Source organism: Scyliorhinus canicula, chromosome 2, assembly GCF_902713615.1.
Source record: "Scyliorhinus canicula chromosome 2, sScyCan1.1, whole genome shotgun sequence".
Lineage (NCBI taxonomy): Eukaryota > Metazoa > Chordata > Chondrichthyes > Carcharhiniformes > Scyliorhinidae > Scyliorhinus > Scyliorhinus canicula.
The window spans coordinates 259915144-259930098 of NC_052147.1; the positions used below are offsets into that span (position 1 = coordinate 259915144).

Below are 14955 nucleotides of genomic sequence, written 5' to 3' on the forward strand. Positions count from 1 at the left end.
AGAACATTGAAGAACTGAATATACTTTGGCAGGAAAAATTAAAAAAATCTGAGTATTACTTAAATGGAGACCGGCTGCCGAGTTCCAGAGGGATTGTTCTTGAGCATGAGTCTCAAGTAGTTAGCATGCAGGTGCAGCACATAATCAAGAAGGCTAATGTATTGGCAGCGAAGCCTGTGCAACCCTTTGCTTCACTTTATTTAAAACATTTCCCTGCTGTATTTTGCTGTTGTTAAAGCTAATGCGTTCATTGTCAAAACACATTTACGTTTGTTCTTTTTCAGCAACACCCTATCCTGGTGGGTTCAAATGTTTTACGTGTGAAAATGCAGCAGATAATTACGAGTGCAACCGCTGGGCACCAGACATCTACTGCCCAAGAGGTATGTCCAGATTGCGGAAAAGTGCCATCATTAAGCACACTGGCTTGATGTGCCTCTGTATATTTTGCTGCTGCGCTTATGAAATGAAAATGAAATGAAAATCGCTTATTGTCACGAGTAGGCTTCAGTGAAGTTACTGTGAAAAGCCCCTAGTCGCCACATTCCGGCGCCTGTCCGGGGAGGCTGGTACGGGAATTGAACCGTGCTGCTGGCCTGCTTGGTCTGCTTTAAACCAGCCCCTAGGTTAAACCAGCTTATTTAGCCATAGTTCACACATTGCACATTCCCCTACATGCAATCTACATATTGATTTTATACTGGACTGGAGATCCATTAATAACAAAGGGGATTAAGAATCTCTTCATGCAAAGGAAAGTGGGGAGAGTTAAGTTCCCTGAAATCGGTGTCTGGTCTGGATCCCGGCACCACATTTTGGGTTTCTGTGGGCAAGGATTGAAGGTGTGCAGGGAACCTCCTTAGATCTGTCGGATTAAGTGATTAAGGTAATTAATAGGCAGTTTAAGGACTCTATCAATCCTCATTTCTGCATTTCCCAGCCAGGGGACCTGTTTCCCCAAACTGGCAGCAACTCCCCAGAATGATGAAGCTAAGAATGCAGCAGAAAGAGTTTCTTCAGTGAAACTGACAAGCTGGGAAGGTTTCAACCAGTTACACTGAAGAGCTCCAGCCACCGCCAGGTGAGAGGCTGCTGTTCAGAGCACTTCTTCTGTTAGAGAGTGCGACCACAGTTTGACAGGAGCGTTCTAACTTCTGGGAAGGTACTTGGCCTGTTTAATGCTTCACCCCCCGCCCCCCTCAGCTGCAATACCCTGCTGACAGCTTTCAATAAATCATGTTGTGGAGATGCCGGCGTTGGACTGGGGTGAGCACAGTAAGAAGTCTTACAACACCAGGTTAAAGTCCAACAGGTTTGTTTCAAACACGAGCTTTCACCTGAGGAAGGAGCTGCGCTCCGAAAGCTCATGTTTGAAACAAACCTGTTGGACTTTAACCTGGTGTTGTAAAACTTCTTACAATAAATCATGTGAGTAGCTTTTTTTAAATTCGCCCATGGGATGTGGGCAGGAATGGCAAGAACAGCATTTGTTTAAGTGTTGGGGTTAGCAGCTGAAAGTATTATTGTAACTCCTGTTTCCCACCCTCCTGAGGTCTATGCTGCTACATTTAGTACAATGTCTACAGATCTTTACACTATTCAAATTACAACATATGACATGGTGGACCTGGGACCCCAGAGCACTATCCTGGGTCTCTGGATTACTAGTCCGGTCACAATATCAATGTGCCACTCCTTCACCTTGTGAAAGGTATCACACGGCATGATTAAGCGTGAGTGTAGGGAATGAGTTCTGTTCCGACATCCTGGGCTACTGCGCAGTCAATTTCAGGCCCACTTGACTTGGAGTAACTGCACAATTGCATGAACCAATAATTCTTAGAAAAATACCGAAAGGCCTTGGCTGCCCAATAATTACAGTCACCAGGTTTGTAGGTTGTAAGTTTAAACACAGTTACTATTTATTTATAACAAGAACCATAATGAAATATGTAGAAAATACAGCTGGTTAACTATTCCTAATTCCTAATTCCCGCTTTAACTTTCCCCCCATTCTCTACACACATCCACATTTCAGGCAAATTCAGAGGGGAGGGGGAAAATCATACATGAAAGGAAAAAGAGTCTTTGTTTCTGATGGTTGTTTCCAGCGCCTTACTCCTGTTCAAACTTTGCTCTTTGTTCAAGGTTTTACTGTAGATTCATTCAAGTCTCTGTAGTTTCAGAAATACAGCACTCGCAGCCTTTCTGGAGAAAGAGAGAGCAGGTCCTTCTCTTTGCTTGCAGTCTGTAATGGTTTCCCTGTAGATTCTTTCATTTAGGTTTTCTCTGGAGCTTCAGAAATACAGTCTTTTTGGAGAGAGAGAGAGAGAGAGAGTCTTTACCTGTGTCTAGGACTCAAGTGTTCCCTGAGGTTTCTGAGAACCATCCCACTAGGCTAGGACCCAATCGCCACCTGTCTGGGCAGAGTACAGCCTTTAGGCCAATTCATTGGCCACCAGCCAATCAATTGAACCAAGTCTCACCCCATCTCTTTCTCTGGTGCTGAAAAGTCTGAGGTCCCCTGTTCAAACTAGCAGATTGTTCCCTCCTGCAACTCCTGAATTCCTCACACTTCTCTGCTACTTGACATAAAGGGACTGCCCATTAATCATTCATGGATCAAAAATGATAATGGCAATATAAAAGAAATGGGAAATAAGGGAATCAGCAGAAAGGACCCTTACAGACCCTTCCCAAGAGTTCACAAGGTGCTAAACCATTTCGAAATGGGGTTGAACAATAGCTCAGAAGTGCAATTTGGATGTCATTCTACTTCAACAATGCTCTCATTGTATACACTCCTTTTTTCCACTTCACCATTGGCTTCAGGTATTTTGGTGTGTTAGTAGTGCGGTCAAAGCCATACCATGAAGTCATTGGTGAACTGTGGTCTGTTATCTAAGATTACAAGGTCTGGAATCCCACGTGTTGTAAATATCTCTTTTAGTGATGTGATCACGCGTTCAGCAGTGTGACCCTGCAGTTGCTTTACTTCTGTTCATCTAGGGTGCTATTCTGCTAAGATCAAGAATATTTTACCTCTGTGTTCAAAGTGGTGCATCTCAAACATTCCCATAGTCTTGATGGAAAGGGCTATCATATCAACGGTCCCCTTGTCTCCTGATGATGAATAGTACAAGTAATGCCATTTGGATTAATCTCTTCCAAGGATTTCAAGAGACCTTGCCACTAATCAGAATTTCTTGTTCTAGTCTGATATTTTGCAATGTCCAAATTTCCTTGGTACAATCATCGCAGTATGTCGAGCCTCAGAACTCTCAAAATGACCACTCTCTCATCATTGATGAGTAAACCATCAACTTCACTAAGATGTCCTTTCTGTTTGTAGGTTAAGAATGAGATTGTGTGGCATGCATGCTGGCCATCCTTTAACACAGTACTGCGCCCTGACCTGAGCACCTTCTTCCGATTCCTCTGCTTCTCTGATTTCATTTAGCTGTTGGCTTGTTACTGGTGGAGTTGTGGTTATTAATTCAAACGTCTCTAACTCTTCAATAAGACTTGCATCATCTTGTTCAGATCTTGCCACTGCCAAGACCTGCTGCTTTCCTGGAAAGTTTGCATCGAACTTCTTCATCCTCAGTCTGAATCAGTGTATTATGACAAGCATTTTGGCTAATTCCTCAGCAATCACGAGTGCCACTATTGGTTTGTGGTCTGTCTCTGTCAGTGAACAGACTGCATTATAACTGGTGTATGCATTCCACCAGTCTGTCTCTGAAAGAGTACAGCTCCCATTCCAGTAGAACATGCACCTGCAGCAACCATGATAGATAATCCTGGGTCATAGTGAGCTAAAATATCAGGCGGTATCAACATTTCATTTTCTCAAAAAGCCTCTGTTGTGCATCCCGCCAGCATCATGTACTGTCTTGTCATAGTACCTGACTTGGTGGCTCATTCACGACAGCTCAATTGGGCAGGAACCTTCCGCACACATGAATCTCTGGAGCTCCTTCACATTTATGGGTCTTGCCCCTTTCGAAGGTTTTTCTTTTTACTTATTCTGAACAGGCTTCTTGCTGTGACACACACACTGGAAGTGACCTTTCTTTCTGCAAAAATGGCATTTGGCCCCTTTAGTGGGACTATTTTCATGCCTTTATATTTTCCTGCCACACCAATTACAGTTAGCGGGACAATTGATGGTAGCTCTTTCTACCTTTTTTTTTAAAGAACCACCTCACTGCTTTTAAATTTTACATATTCCACTGAGTCTGTCATTTGTGGGATCTGGTTCTTTCTGTCATGCTGAATCACAGATTGATTTTGCTTTCTGACCTCAGCTTGTCTGCTGAGTTAAATTGCCTTTTTTTGTTATAAATTTAGAGTTCCCAATTATTATTATGTTTTATCCAATTAAGGATCAATTTAGCATGGCCATTCCACCTTACCTACACATCTTTGGGTTGTGGGGGTGAAACCCACACAGACATAGGGAGAATGTGCAAACTTCACACGGACAGTGACCCAGGGCCGTGATTCGAACCCGGGTCCACAGCGCTGTAGTCCCAGTGCTAACCACTGCACCACGTGCCGCCCCTAAATTGTCTTTGTTAAGATTAAATCATATCTCAACTGCACATGGTCAGACTATGCTTCATTCAAGACTCTAACAACAATTCTGTCCATAACTAGTTCATCTTTTAAGATTCCATATTCACAATTCTCCACAAGTCTATGCAGATCATTGGTAAAGTTATCAATACTGTCCCATTCCTTTTGGGTACACTTGGTAAATTTAGCCTGCTCAACAATGCTATTCCTTCAAAGATTGAAAAAGGCATCAAAATACTTTTATTACTTCACGATACATAGCTTCTTACATAGTTGCATAACTACTCAGCTTGAAAGTCATGCTTGTTAGGTGAATTGGACATTCTGAATTCTCCCTCTGTGTACCCGAACAGGTGCTATAGTGTGACGACTAGGGGCTTTTCACAGTAACTTTGCTGCAGTGTTAATGTAAACCTACTTGTGACACCAATAAAGATTATATTATTTTTCTCTGTCACTCCCTTGCCTGATGAGGATATTATCTGCATGGCCACCCATTGCATATAGTGGTGTACTGTCCTGCTCACTGTTTGGCTTTGCAGCCCAATGTGGTGCAATATCTGGCAAATCTTCAGTGCCAATTCAGCCATGCTTCTGCTTGGTTGAGACCTGAAACCTGATCTAAGCTTTCTGGCAATGGCAGAGAGTATTCCATGCTTGATTTTTCGCTCGTCAAGAGAGAGAAAGATGGTAAGATACTGCATTACTTCCTGTGATAATGTATAGTGTGGCTCATTAGTGTATCACACGGTTCTATACTCTCCCTTCCTGTGGTTGCTGCAGTCTTAAGAACCCAGGTGCTGGTGAGCCATGCCATGGTCCCGTTATTTAGAAATTCTTCCTTTTGATAGAATGGGTGTGTCATCTAGCTTGCCCACCCTAATAATTCAGACAATCTGGAGACAGAATACCAATGCTGTGGCTAAATTAAAACTCACGGCTAAGCCCACCCTTTAGCAAATCATGCTCATAACTCGAAAATGGTCCCGCTATTCAGCAGGGATCAAGTTTTGAACATTACGTCCAAAAACTCAATGAGACTTTGGTGAGGATCTTGTGCAAATCAGTGAAGTATTTCACGCGTAAAATGCTTACCTCACTTATAATCTGTTACTAAACCTTTTGTTTACCTCTCCGATGTAAATCTTTGCCTCTTACAGTGACTCGCTGATTCCTCTATTTCCTCTCCACAAATGCATTGACAATGTGCCAGAACTCCCTCCCAACAATAGAGATGCATTCACACCTTATGTCACTTACCAGGCTTGGCACATCCTTCAGGAGAGGAATGTGACTGTTCAATTGACCGCCCAGGAATGTGATCATTCTCTGCAGGGAAATTAAAAACAATAATTCACTACAGTAGATTGCAGCTTAACAGTCCGATCTGTGACATACATTCCAGAATGCATTATAATAGTTAACACAATGAATTCAAGCGGTTCATGGCATACCATATGTATGCTTTTTGCAGGGCATATTTTTTTCCTAATCTCAGTGCTTGTCATAGCTTTCTATCAAGGAAGGCAAAAGATGAATATAAATAACTGGTGAAAACATCCCATTCAAATAATAGTCTGTGGGAATCCCAAATTGAGATATGGAATTCCAGTAAAATGAGTGAAAGCTATATGGCCAGAATTGTAGGCACCACAGGTGGGATTCTCCGACCCCTCCGCCGGGTGGGAGTATTGCCAGGGGTCGGCGTGAATCCCGCCCCCACTGTCCTCCCAATTCTCCCGCCCACCAAAAACCGGCCTGGCATGAGTCGCGCCGCCCGCATCAGAGAATGGCTGGGTCCAGCGCGACTCAATGTGCGCCGAGGCCGCCTGCATTCTCCGGCCCACGATAGGCCGAAGTCCCGCCCGTCTATAGCCGGTCCCACCGGCATAAATCAGAGTAGGCCCCCTAGCAGCGGTACGGGCGGGCTCCAGGGTTCCTGGGGGGTCACGGGGGAATCGTGCCACGGGAGGTACTCCCACGGTGGCCTGGCCCATGGTCAGGGCCCACTGATCCACGGGTGGGCCTCTGCTGTGGGGGCACTCTATTACTCCGCATTGGCCGTTGTGGTCCTCTGCGATGGCCGTTGCGGAGATGAACCCTCACGCGCATGCGCGGGGATGATGCCAGCACCCGCTGGTGCTCCCGCGCATGCGCCGACTCGCACTGGCTGGCGGAGACCCTTCGGCGCCGGTTGGAGTGCGCCAAGGCCCTATCCCGCCGGCTGGTGGGGCGCCAACCACTCCGGGGCGGGCCTAGCCCCTGAAGGTGTGGAGGATTCCACACGTTTGGGGCGGCCCGACGCCTGAGTTGTTCACGCCACTCCGTCCCGCCGGCACCCCCTGCCCCGCCGGGTATGGGAGAATCCCGCCCTACATCCCTCTGGCCGGGGATGAACATAAATTAGCATGGGTGGGATTACCTCCAGGACTCCACCTGCCCTGTCCCAGGTGGGATTGTACAATGGGGCAGACTGAGCCTTGGTTGGGAAGCCTGCTCTTGCCGCAATTAAGCCCCTTAAGTGGCCATGTACTCAAGGGCCTTTACCCGTCAAACCTCAATTTTTGGGCTGGCTGGCTCTGATGACTGAAGGTGAGAAACAGAAAAGGTTCTCATCCTCGATATTGTGGGTGAGGGGGAGGGGGTGGGGCGGGGAATAGGAGGGTGCACCTCCATCCGAAGGCCCCTTTGGACTAGGGATCTCTCCCCTCACAGTGGCAGATGGCGTTCTACAGACAATGTTTTAAAATGTAGTATGGTAAGTGTAGTGTGCTTGGAATGAAGAGGTGACTTCAGACCGATGCTCTCCAAATCATTTGTAAACTAACTGATAGAGGTCAGGATATTCAGGCCCAATAGGGTTGAGTGCAGAGAGGGAAATGGACATAAAAATTCATATCACGATAGTGAGTGACAAGAAGGCCCATTAAAGCCTTTTGCCAGAGGCTGTTGAATTTTCCTGTCAGCCATTGGGCTTTACCAAGGCATTGTGGACTAGGCCAGCTTGTAGTCAGCCTCTTGTGCAGGCGGGAGGGTGGGGGATACTCATTGCAAAATTGAGGCCCTCATTTCCTTCCTCACCACAGCTATGCTCCATTCAAAGGGTTTCCCCTCCACAATAATAGTCCAATTGCTGAAGACACCCACTCACCTGAACTGCTGGCTTCTGCATCTTCAGTTTTGACTGACCTCTTATTGGCTCCTCCATCTTGGAATGCCTGCCCGCCATCCTTTATTGGTTTGTGAACCTGCCCGCTGGCCACTCATTGGCCAGTTTTGGGAAAACCACTGCCGGCTGGATGTTCCTCACAATGGCCACTATTGTGATCGCCCTGAAATTGGAGTCCCGACCAGAGAGAAAATGTCCTAATTCATTGCTGTGATGAGTCAGCAACTCCATTATTGTTGTAACACCCAGCTACTTGGCTGGGAGATGGTGTACTAGCTAAAACCTTGCCTTTCTTTACCAAGCAATGCTCAGTTATACAGTTGATGTGGTGGGTAGTTTGGATCCCAGCCTGTACTGGCCTTGAGCCTATAATTAGATGGGAAAAGTGTTCAATTTTCCCTAGTTTTTGCCTTTGGGTATGAGCGGGATGACAATATGAGCTAAAATCCCGGCACTGCATATTAACTGCCTTTGCCCCATCTCCTGTTAGACCTTTAGTTAACAGTTCTCTGGAGATTTTTCTCTACCCCAAGTTCTGCTGCACTGTCCCAGATTTGATCAGAGCATTTGGAATTTCCCATAATTGGATTGTTCTTCCTTTTTTTTTCAGGAACGCTGTACTGTTACACAAGGCACAAAATGAATGCAAAGGGTGACAGTTCATTGGTCACAAAACGATGTGTCTCCCTGAAGGAGTGTTTATCTGTTGGGTGCACGGAACCTGATAATGAAGGAAACAAGGTGAATAGGTGCTGTTACACATTCCTATTTCAACAAAATATTCTACAATTGCCTCAATAACTGTTAGCCTGAGCTAAATAAAAAGTATCTACTATTTTAATTGGAGCGGAAAGATGATCCTGGGGCCTGCTGCTCGCCCAAACTCACCAATTTATGGCCCAAGCCAATTTAACGCCTGGGCTTCACGTTAACACATTGGGCTTGGTTCCTGCACAAACCCACAGGCAATTTGTTTTCAGGTGGGGAGGGTGAGTGTGGGACGGGGACTGGCACTTTATAGCCAGTTAGAGGACAAATGAACTCTGAAACAATGATTGTCAAAACCGTTTGGGAAATAGGCGATAGGCTGTACAGCATCTTTGCTGTTTCTGGAAGTTCCCCGAGTACAGAAATTAGAGGGTACCAAGACTCACTCCCCCGCCCCATCCTCGTAACCCCAACTAACCGGCACATCTTTAGATACTGAGGGGCAATTTTTAGCATGGCCAATCTACCTAACCTGCACATCTCTGGACAGTGGGAAGAAACTGGAGCACCCGGAGGAAACCCGCGCAGACACGGGGTGAAAGTGCAAACTCCACACAGTCACCCAAGGCTGGAATGAAACCAGGTCCGTGGCACTGTGAGGCAGCAATGCTAACCACTGTGCCATCTCAGGTTTTAAGGGGTGCTACATCGAAACAGGTAATTTTCCTTTCGCACAAGCCAGTCTCTCTCGTGCGTCGAATCATTGTTCATTGGGCAGCATGGTAGCACAGTGGCTAGCACAATTGCTTCACAGTTCCAGGTTCGATTCCCGGCTTGGGTCACTGTGTGGAGTCTGCACGTTCTCCCCGTGTCTGCATGTGTTGCCTCTGGGTACTCCGGTTTCCTCCCACAGTCCAAAGATGTGCAGGTTAGGTGGATTGGCCATGCTAAATTTTCCCTCAGTGTCCACAAAGATTAGATGGGGTTACTGGGTAACGGGGATACAAAGAACAAAGAAAATTACAGCACAGGAACAGGCCCTTCGGCCCTCCCAGTCTGCGCCGATCCAGATCCTTTATCTAAACCTGTCTCCTATTTTCCAAGGTCTACTTCCCACCCATTCATATACCTGTCTAGATGCTTCTTAAATGAATCTATCATGCCCGCCTCTACCACCCCCGCTGGTAAAGCGTTCCAGGCACCCACCACCCTCTGCGTAAAAAACTTTCCACGCACATCTCCCTTAAACTTTCCCCCTCTCACCTTGAAATCGTGACCCCTTGTAACTGACACCCCCACTCTTGGGAAAAGCTTGTTGCTATCCACCCTGCCCATACCTCTCATAATTTTGTAGACCTCAATCAGGTCCCCCCTCAACCTCCGTCTTTCCAACGAAAACAATCCTAATCTACTCAACCTTTCTTCATAGCTAGCACCCTCCATACCAGGTAACATCCTGGTGAACCTCCTCTGCACCCTCTCCAAGGCATCCACATCCTTCTGGTAATGTGGCGACCAGAACTGCACACAGTATTCCAAATGTGGCCGAACCAAAGTCCTATACAACTGCAACATGACCTGCCAACTCTTGTACTCAATACCCCGTCCGATGAAGGCAAGCATGCTGTATGCCTTCTTGACCACTCTATCAACCTGCGTTGCCACCTTCAGGGTACAATGGACCTGAACTCCCAGATCTCTCTGCACATCAATTTTCCCCAAGACCCTTCCATTGACCATATAGTCCGCTCTTGAATTTAATCTTCCAAAATGCATCACCAGCATTTGCCTGGATTGAACTCCATCTGCCATTTCTCTGCCCAACTCTCCAATCTATCTATATTTTGTTGTATTCTCTGACAGTCCTCCTCGCTATCTGCAACTCCACCAATCTTAGTATCATCTGCAAACTTGCTAATCAGACCACCTATACCTTCCTCCAGGTCATTTATGTAGATCACAAACATCAGTGGTCCAAGCACGGATCCCTGTGGAACACCACTAGTCAACCTTCTCCATTTTGAGACATTCCCTTCCACCACTACTCTCTGTCTCCTGTTGCTCAGCCAGTTCTTTATCCATCTAGCTAGTTCACCCTGAACCCCATACGACTTCACTTTTTCCATCAACCTGCCATGGGAAACTTTATCAAACGTCCATGTATACGACATCTACAGCCCTTCCCTCATCAATTAACTTTGTCACTTCCTCAAAGAATTCTATTAGGTTTGTAAGACATAGAACATAGAACGATACAGCGCAGTACAGGCCCTTCGGCCCTCGATGTTGCACCGACATGGAAAAAAAAAACTAAAGGCCATCTAACCTACACTATGCCCTTATCATCCATATGCTTATCCAATAAATTTTTAAATGCCCTCAATGTTGGCGAGTTCACTACTGTTGCAGGTAGGGCATTCCACGGCCTCACCACTCTTTGCGTAAAAAACCCACCTCTGACCTCTGTCCTATATCTATTACCCCTCAATTTAAGGCTATGTCCCCTCGTGCTAGCCACCTCCATCCGCGGGAGAAGGCTCTCGCTGTCCACCCTATCTAACCCTCTGATCATTTTGTATGCCTCTATTAAGTCACCTCTTAACCTTCTTCTCTCTAACGAAAACAACCTCAAGTCCATCAGCCTTTCCTCATAAGATTTCCCCTCCATACCAGGCAACATCCTGGTAAATCTCCTCTGCACCCGTTCCAAAGCTTCCACGTCCTTCCTATAATGAGGCGACCAGAACTGTACGCAATACTCCAAATGCGGCCGTACCAGAGTTTGGTACAGCTGCATCATGACCTCATAGCTCCGGAACTCAATCCCTCTACCAATAAAGGCCAACACACCATAGGCCTTCTTCACAACCCTATCAACCTGGGTGGCAACTTTCAGGGATCTATGTACATGGACACCGAGATCCCTCTGCTCATCCACACTACCAAGAATTTTACCATTAGCCAAATATTCCGCATTCCTGTTATTCTTTCCAAAGTGAATCACCTCACACTTCTCCACATTAAACTCCATTTGCCACCTCTCAGCCCAGCTCTGCAGCTTATCTATGTCCCTCTGTAACCTGCAACATCCTTCCGCACTGTCTACAACTCCACCGACTTTAGTGTCGTCTGCAAATTTACTCACCCATCCTTCTGCGCCCTCCTCTAGGTCATTTATAAAAATGACAAACAGCAACGGCCCCAGAACAGATCCTTGTGGTACGCCACTCGTAACTGAACTCCATTCTGAACATTTCCCATCAACTACCACTCTCTGTCTTCTTTCAACTAGCCAATTTCTGATCCACATCTCTAAATCACCCTCAATCCCCAGCCTCCGTATTTTCTGCAATAGCCGACCGTGGGGAACCTTATCAAACGCTTTACTGAAATCCATATACACCACATCAACTGCTCTACCCTCGTCTACCTGTTCAGTCACCTTCTCAAAGAACTCGATAAGGTTTGTGAGGCATGACCTACCCTTCACAAAACCATGCTGACTATCCCTAATCATATTATTCCTATCTAGATGATTATAAATCGTATCTTTTATAATCCTCTCCAAGACTTTACCCACCACAGACGTTAGGCTCACCGGCCTATAGTTACCGGGGTTATCTCTACTCCCCTTCTTGAACAAAGGGACCACATTTGTTATCCTCCAGTCCTCTGGCACTATTCCTGTAGCCAATGATGACCTAAAAATCAAAGCCAAAGGCTCAGCAATCTCTTCCCTGGCTTCCCAGAGAATCCTAGGATAAATCCCATCCGGCCCCGGGGACTTATCTATTTTCACCTTGTCCAGAATTGCCAACACTTCTTCCCTACGCACCTCAATGCCATCTATTCTAATAGCCTGGGTCTCAGCATTCTCCTCCACAATATTATCTTTTTCTTGAGTGAATACTGACGAAAAGTATTCGTCAGGTCAAAAGACATGACCTTCCCTGCACAAAACCATGCTGCCTATCACTGATAAGTCTATTTTCTTCCAGATGTGAATAGATCCTATCCCTCAGTATCTTCTCCAACAGTTTGCCTACCACTGACGTCAAACTCACAGGTCCATAATTCCCTGGATTATCCCTGCTACCCTTCTTAAACAAAGGGACAACATTAGCAATTCTCCAGTCCTCCGGGACCTCACCCGTGCTCAAGGATGCTGCAAAGATATCTGTTAAGGCCCCAGCTATTTAGACCCTCGCTTCACTCAGCAACCTGGGATAGATCCCATCCGGTCCTGGGGACTTGTCCAGCTTAATGTCTTTCAGAATACCCAAAACGTCCCCCTTCCGTATGACAACTTGACCGAGAGTATTTAAACATCCATCCCTAGCCTCAACATCCATCTTGTCCCTCTCCTTTGTGAATACCGATGCAAAGTACTCATTAAGAATCTCACCCATTTCCTTTGAGTCCACGCATTAATTCCCTCTTTTGTCTTTAAGTGGGCCAATCCTTTCTCTAGTTACCCTCTTGCTCCTTACATACGAATAAAATGCTTTGGGATTTTCCTTAACCCTGTTAGCCAAAGATATTTCATGACCCCTTTTAGCCCTCTTTATTGCGCGTTTGAGATTCGTCCTACTTTCCCGATATTCCTCCAAAGCTTCATCAGTTTTGAGTTGCCCCGATCCTATGTATGCTTCCTTTTTCATCTTAGCTAGTCTCACAATTTCACCCGTCATCCATGGTTCCCTAATCTTGCCATTTCTATCTTTCATTTTCACAGGAACATGTCTGTCCTGCACTCTAATCAACCTTTCCTTAAAAGACTTCCACATTTCAAATGTGGATTTACCCTTAAACAGCTGCTTCCAATCCCATTCCCTCGCTCCTGCCGAATTTTGTTATACTCTGCCTTTCCCCAATTTAGTACTCTTCCTTTCGGACCCCTCTTGTCCTTCTCCATGAGTATTCTAAAACTTACGGAATTGTGAACGCTATTCCCAAAGTAATCACCGACTGAAACATCAACCACCTGGCCGGGATCATTCCCCAATACCAGGTCCAGCATGGCCCCTTCCCGAGTTGGACTATTTACATACTGCTCTAAGTAAACTCTCCTGGATGCTCCTTACAAACTCTGCTCCATCTACGCCTCCAACACTACACTAATCCCATTCAATGTTGGGGAAGTTAAAATCTCCCATCACAACCACCCTATTGCTCCTACATTTTTCTATAATCTGTCTGCATATTTGTACCTCTACTTCATGGTCGCTTTTGGGAGGCCTGTAGTAAAGTCCCAACAATGTTACTGCACCCTTCCTATTTCTCAGCTCCACCCATATTGCCTCAGTGCTCGAATCCTCCATCGTGCCCTCCTTAATCACAGCTGTGATATAATCTCTGACGAGTAATGCAACTCCTCCACCCCATCTACTTCCCTCTCTATCCCTCCTGAAGCATCTATACCCTGGGATATTCAGTTGCCAGTCCTGCCCTTCCCTGAACCAAGTCTCAGTAATACCAATAACATCATATTCCCAGGTACTGATCCAAGCCCTAAGTTCATCTGCCTTACCTGCTACACTTCTCGCATTAAAACAAATGCACCTCAGACCACCTTTGCGTTCATCATCTCTTCCCTGCCTACTCTTCCCCTTAGTGACATTGAGTTTATTGTCTCGTACCTTACTGGCTATAGTTGCTGCTTCTTTACTGACCTCTAACTTCCTAATCTGGTTCCCATCCCCCTGCCACATTAGTTTAAAACCTCCCCGACAGTGTTAGCAAAAGCAAAAATAGGATGGAGGTATGGGCTGAGGGAGGGTGATCTTTCCATGGGCCGGTGCAGACTCGATGGGTCGAATAGCCTCTTTCTGCATTGTAAATTCTATGTCTAATTCTATGTCTATGTCTAATGGTACAAGAGGGCACAGAAAATGAGGAAGAAAATAACCTCCCGAAAAATATCTGATAATATTCGACGTCGTCTTTTTCAGATCTGCACCTCATGTTGTGAAGGGACAATCTGCAACCTCCCATTACCTAGAAACACCTCCCAGGCAGTATTTGCAACACTCTCTCCTATCAATCAAACATCTCGACAATTGTTTCAGTCTGCAGTGACTTTAACGTGCTTCAGTCTTCTGTTCCTGCTTGTTGTATAGCTGGTGCTATTTTATGCTTTCATGTACAGCATTGTCTAACATAGTATTTATTTTTGTATGATACATTTATACAGTGAAATATCTTATATGCTGTAAAGAAGGGTTATAATGTTCTAATTTTCCTCATATTAATTAAACTGTTTTCTGTTGAAAATGTATGCTATTTTTAAGTTTAGGAAGAGATATTGAAGGAGTGCAACATTATGAAAATTCAAAGCCAGAAACCAATATTTATAAGTTTATCTCTTAACATGGTAAAGAAATGAGTATTCAACACCAAACGTATCTCTGGATATCACCAGCATTTGCACAGAATCAGTATTCTGAGGTTACGCAGCATGCAAAAGAAAGGGGAAAGAAAATTATTATTTACAAATT

General features: G+C 45.4%; 1 protein-coding gene across 6 annotated transcripts in view; it reads left to right on the top strand.

The window, feature by feature from the left end:
* Positions 1-14731, top strand: part of lypd6 (LY6/PLAUR domain containing 6) — a 314028-nt gene extending 299297 nt beyond the window's left edge. For 5 of the 6 annotated variants that reach the window (XM_038789990.1, XM_038789992.1, XM_038789989.1 and 2 more), the window contains 3 exons: positions 285-383; positions 8361-8491; positions 14410-14731. In XM_038789990.1, the coding sequence (XP_038645918.1) occupies positions 285-383; positions 8361-8491; positions 14410-14577 (398 nt within the window). In that variant the 3' untranslated portion in view covers positions 14578-14731. Of the gene's footprint in view, positions 1-284; positions 384-8360; positions 8500-14409 lie in introns of all 6 variants that reach the window. The other variant, XM_038789994.1, reaches the window with a different exon arrangement.
* Positions 14732-14955: the final 224 nt, after the last annotated feature.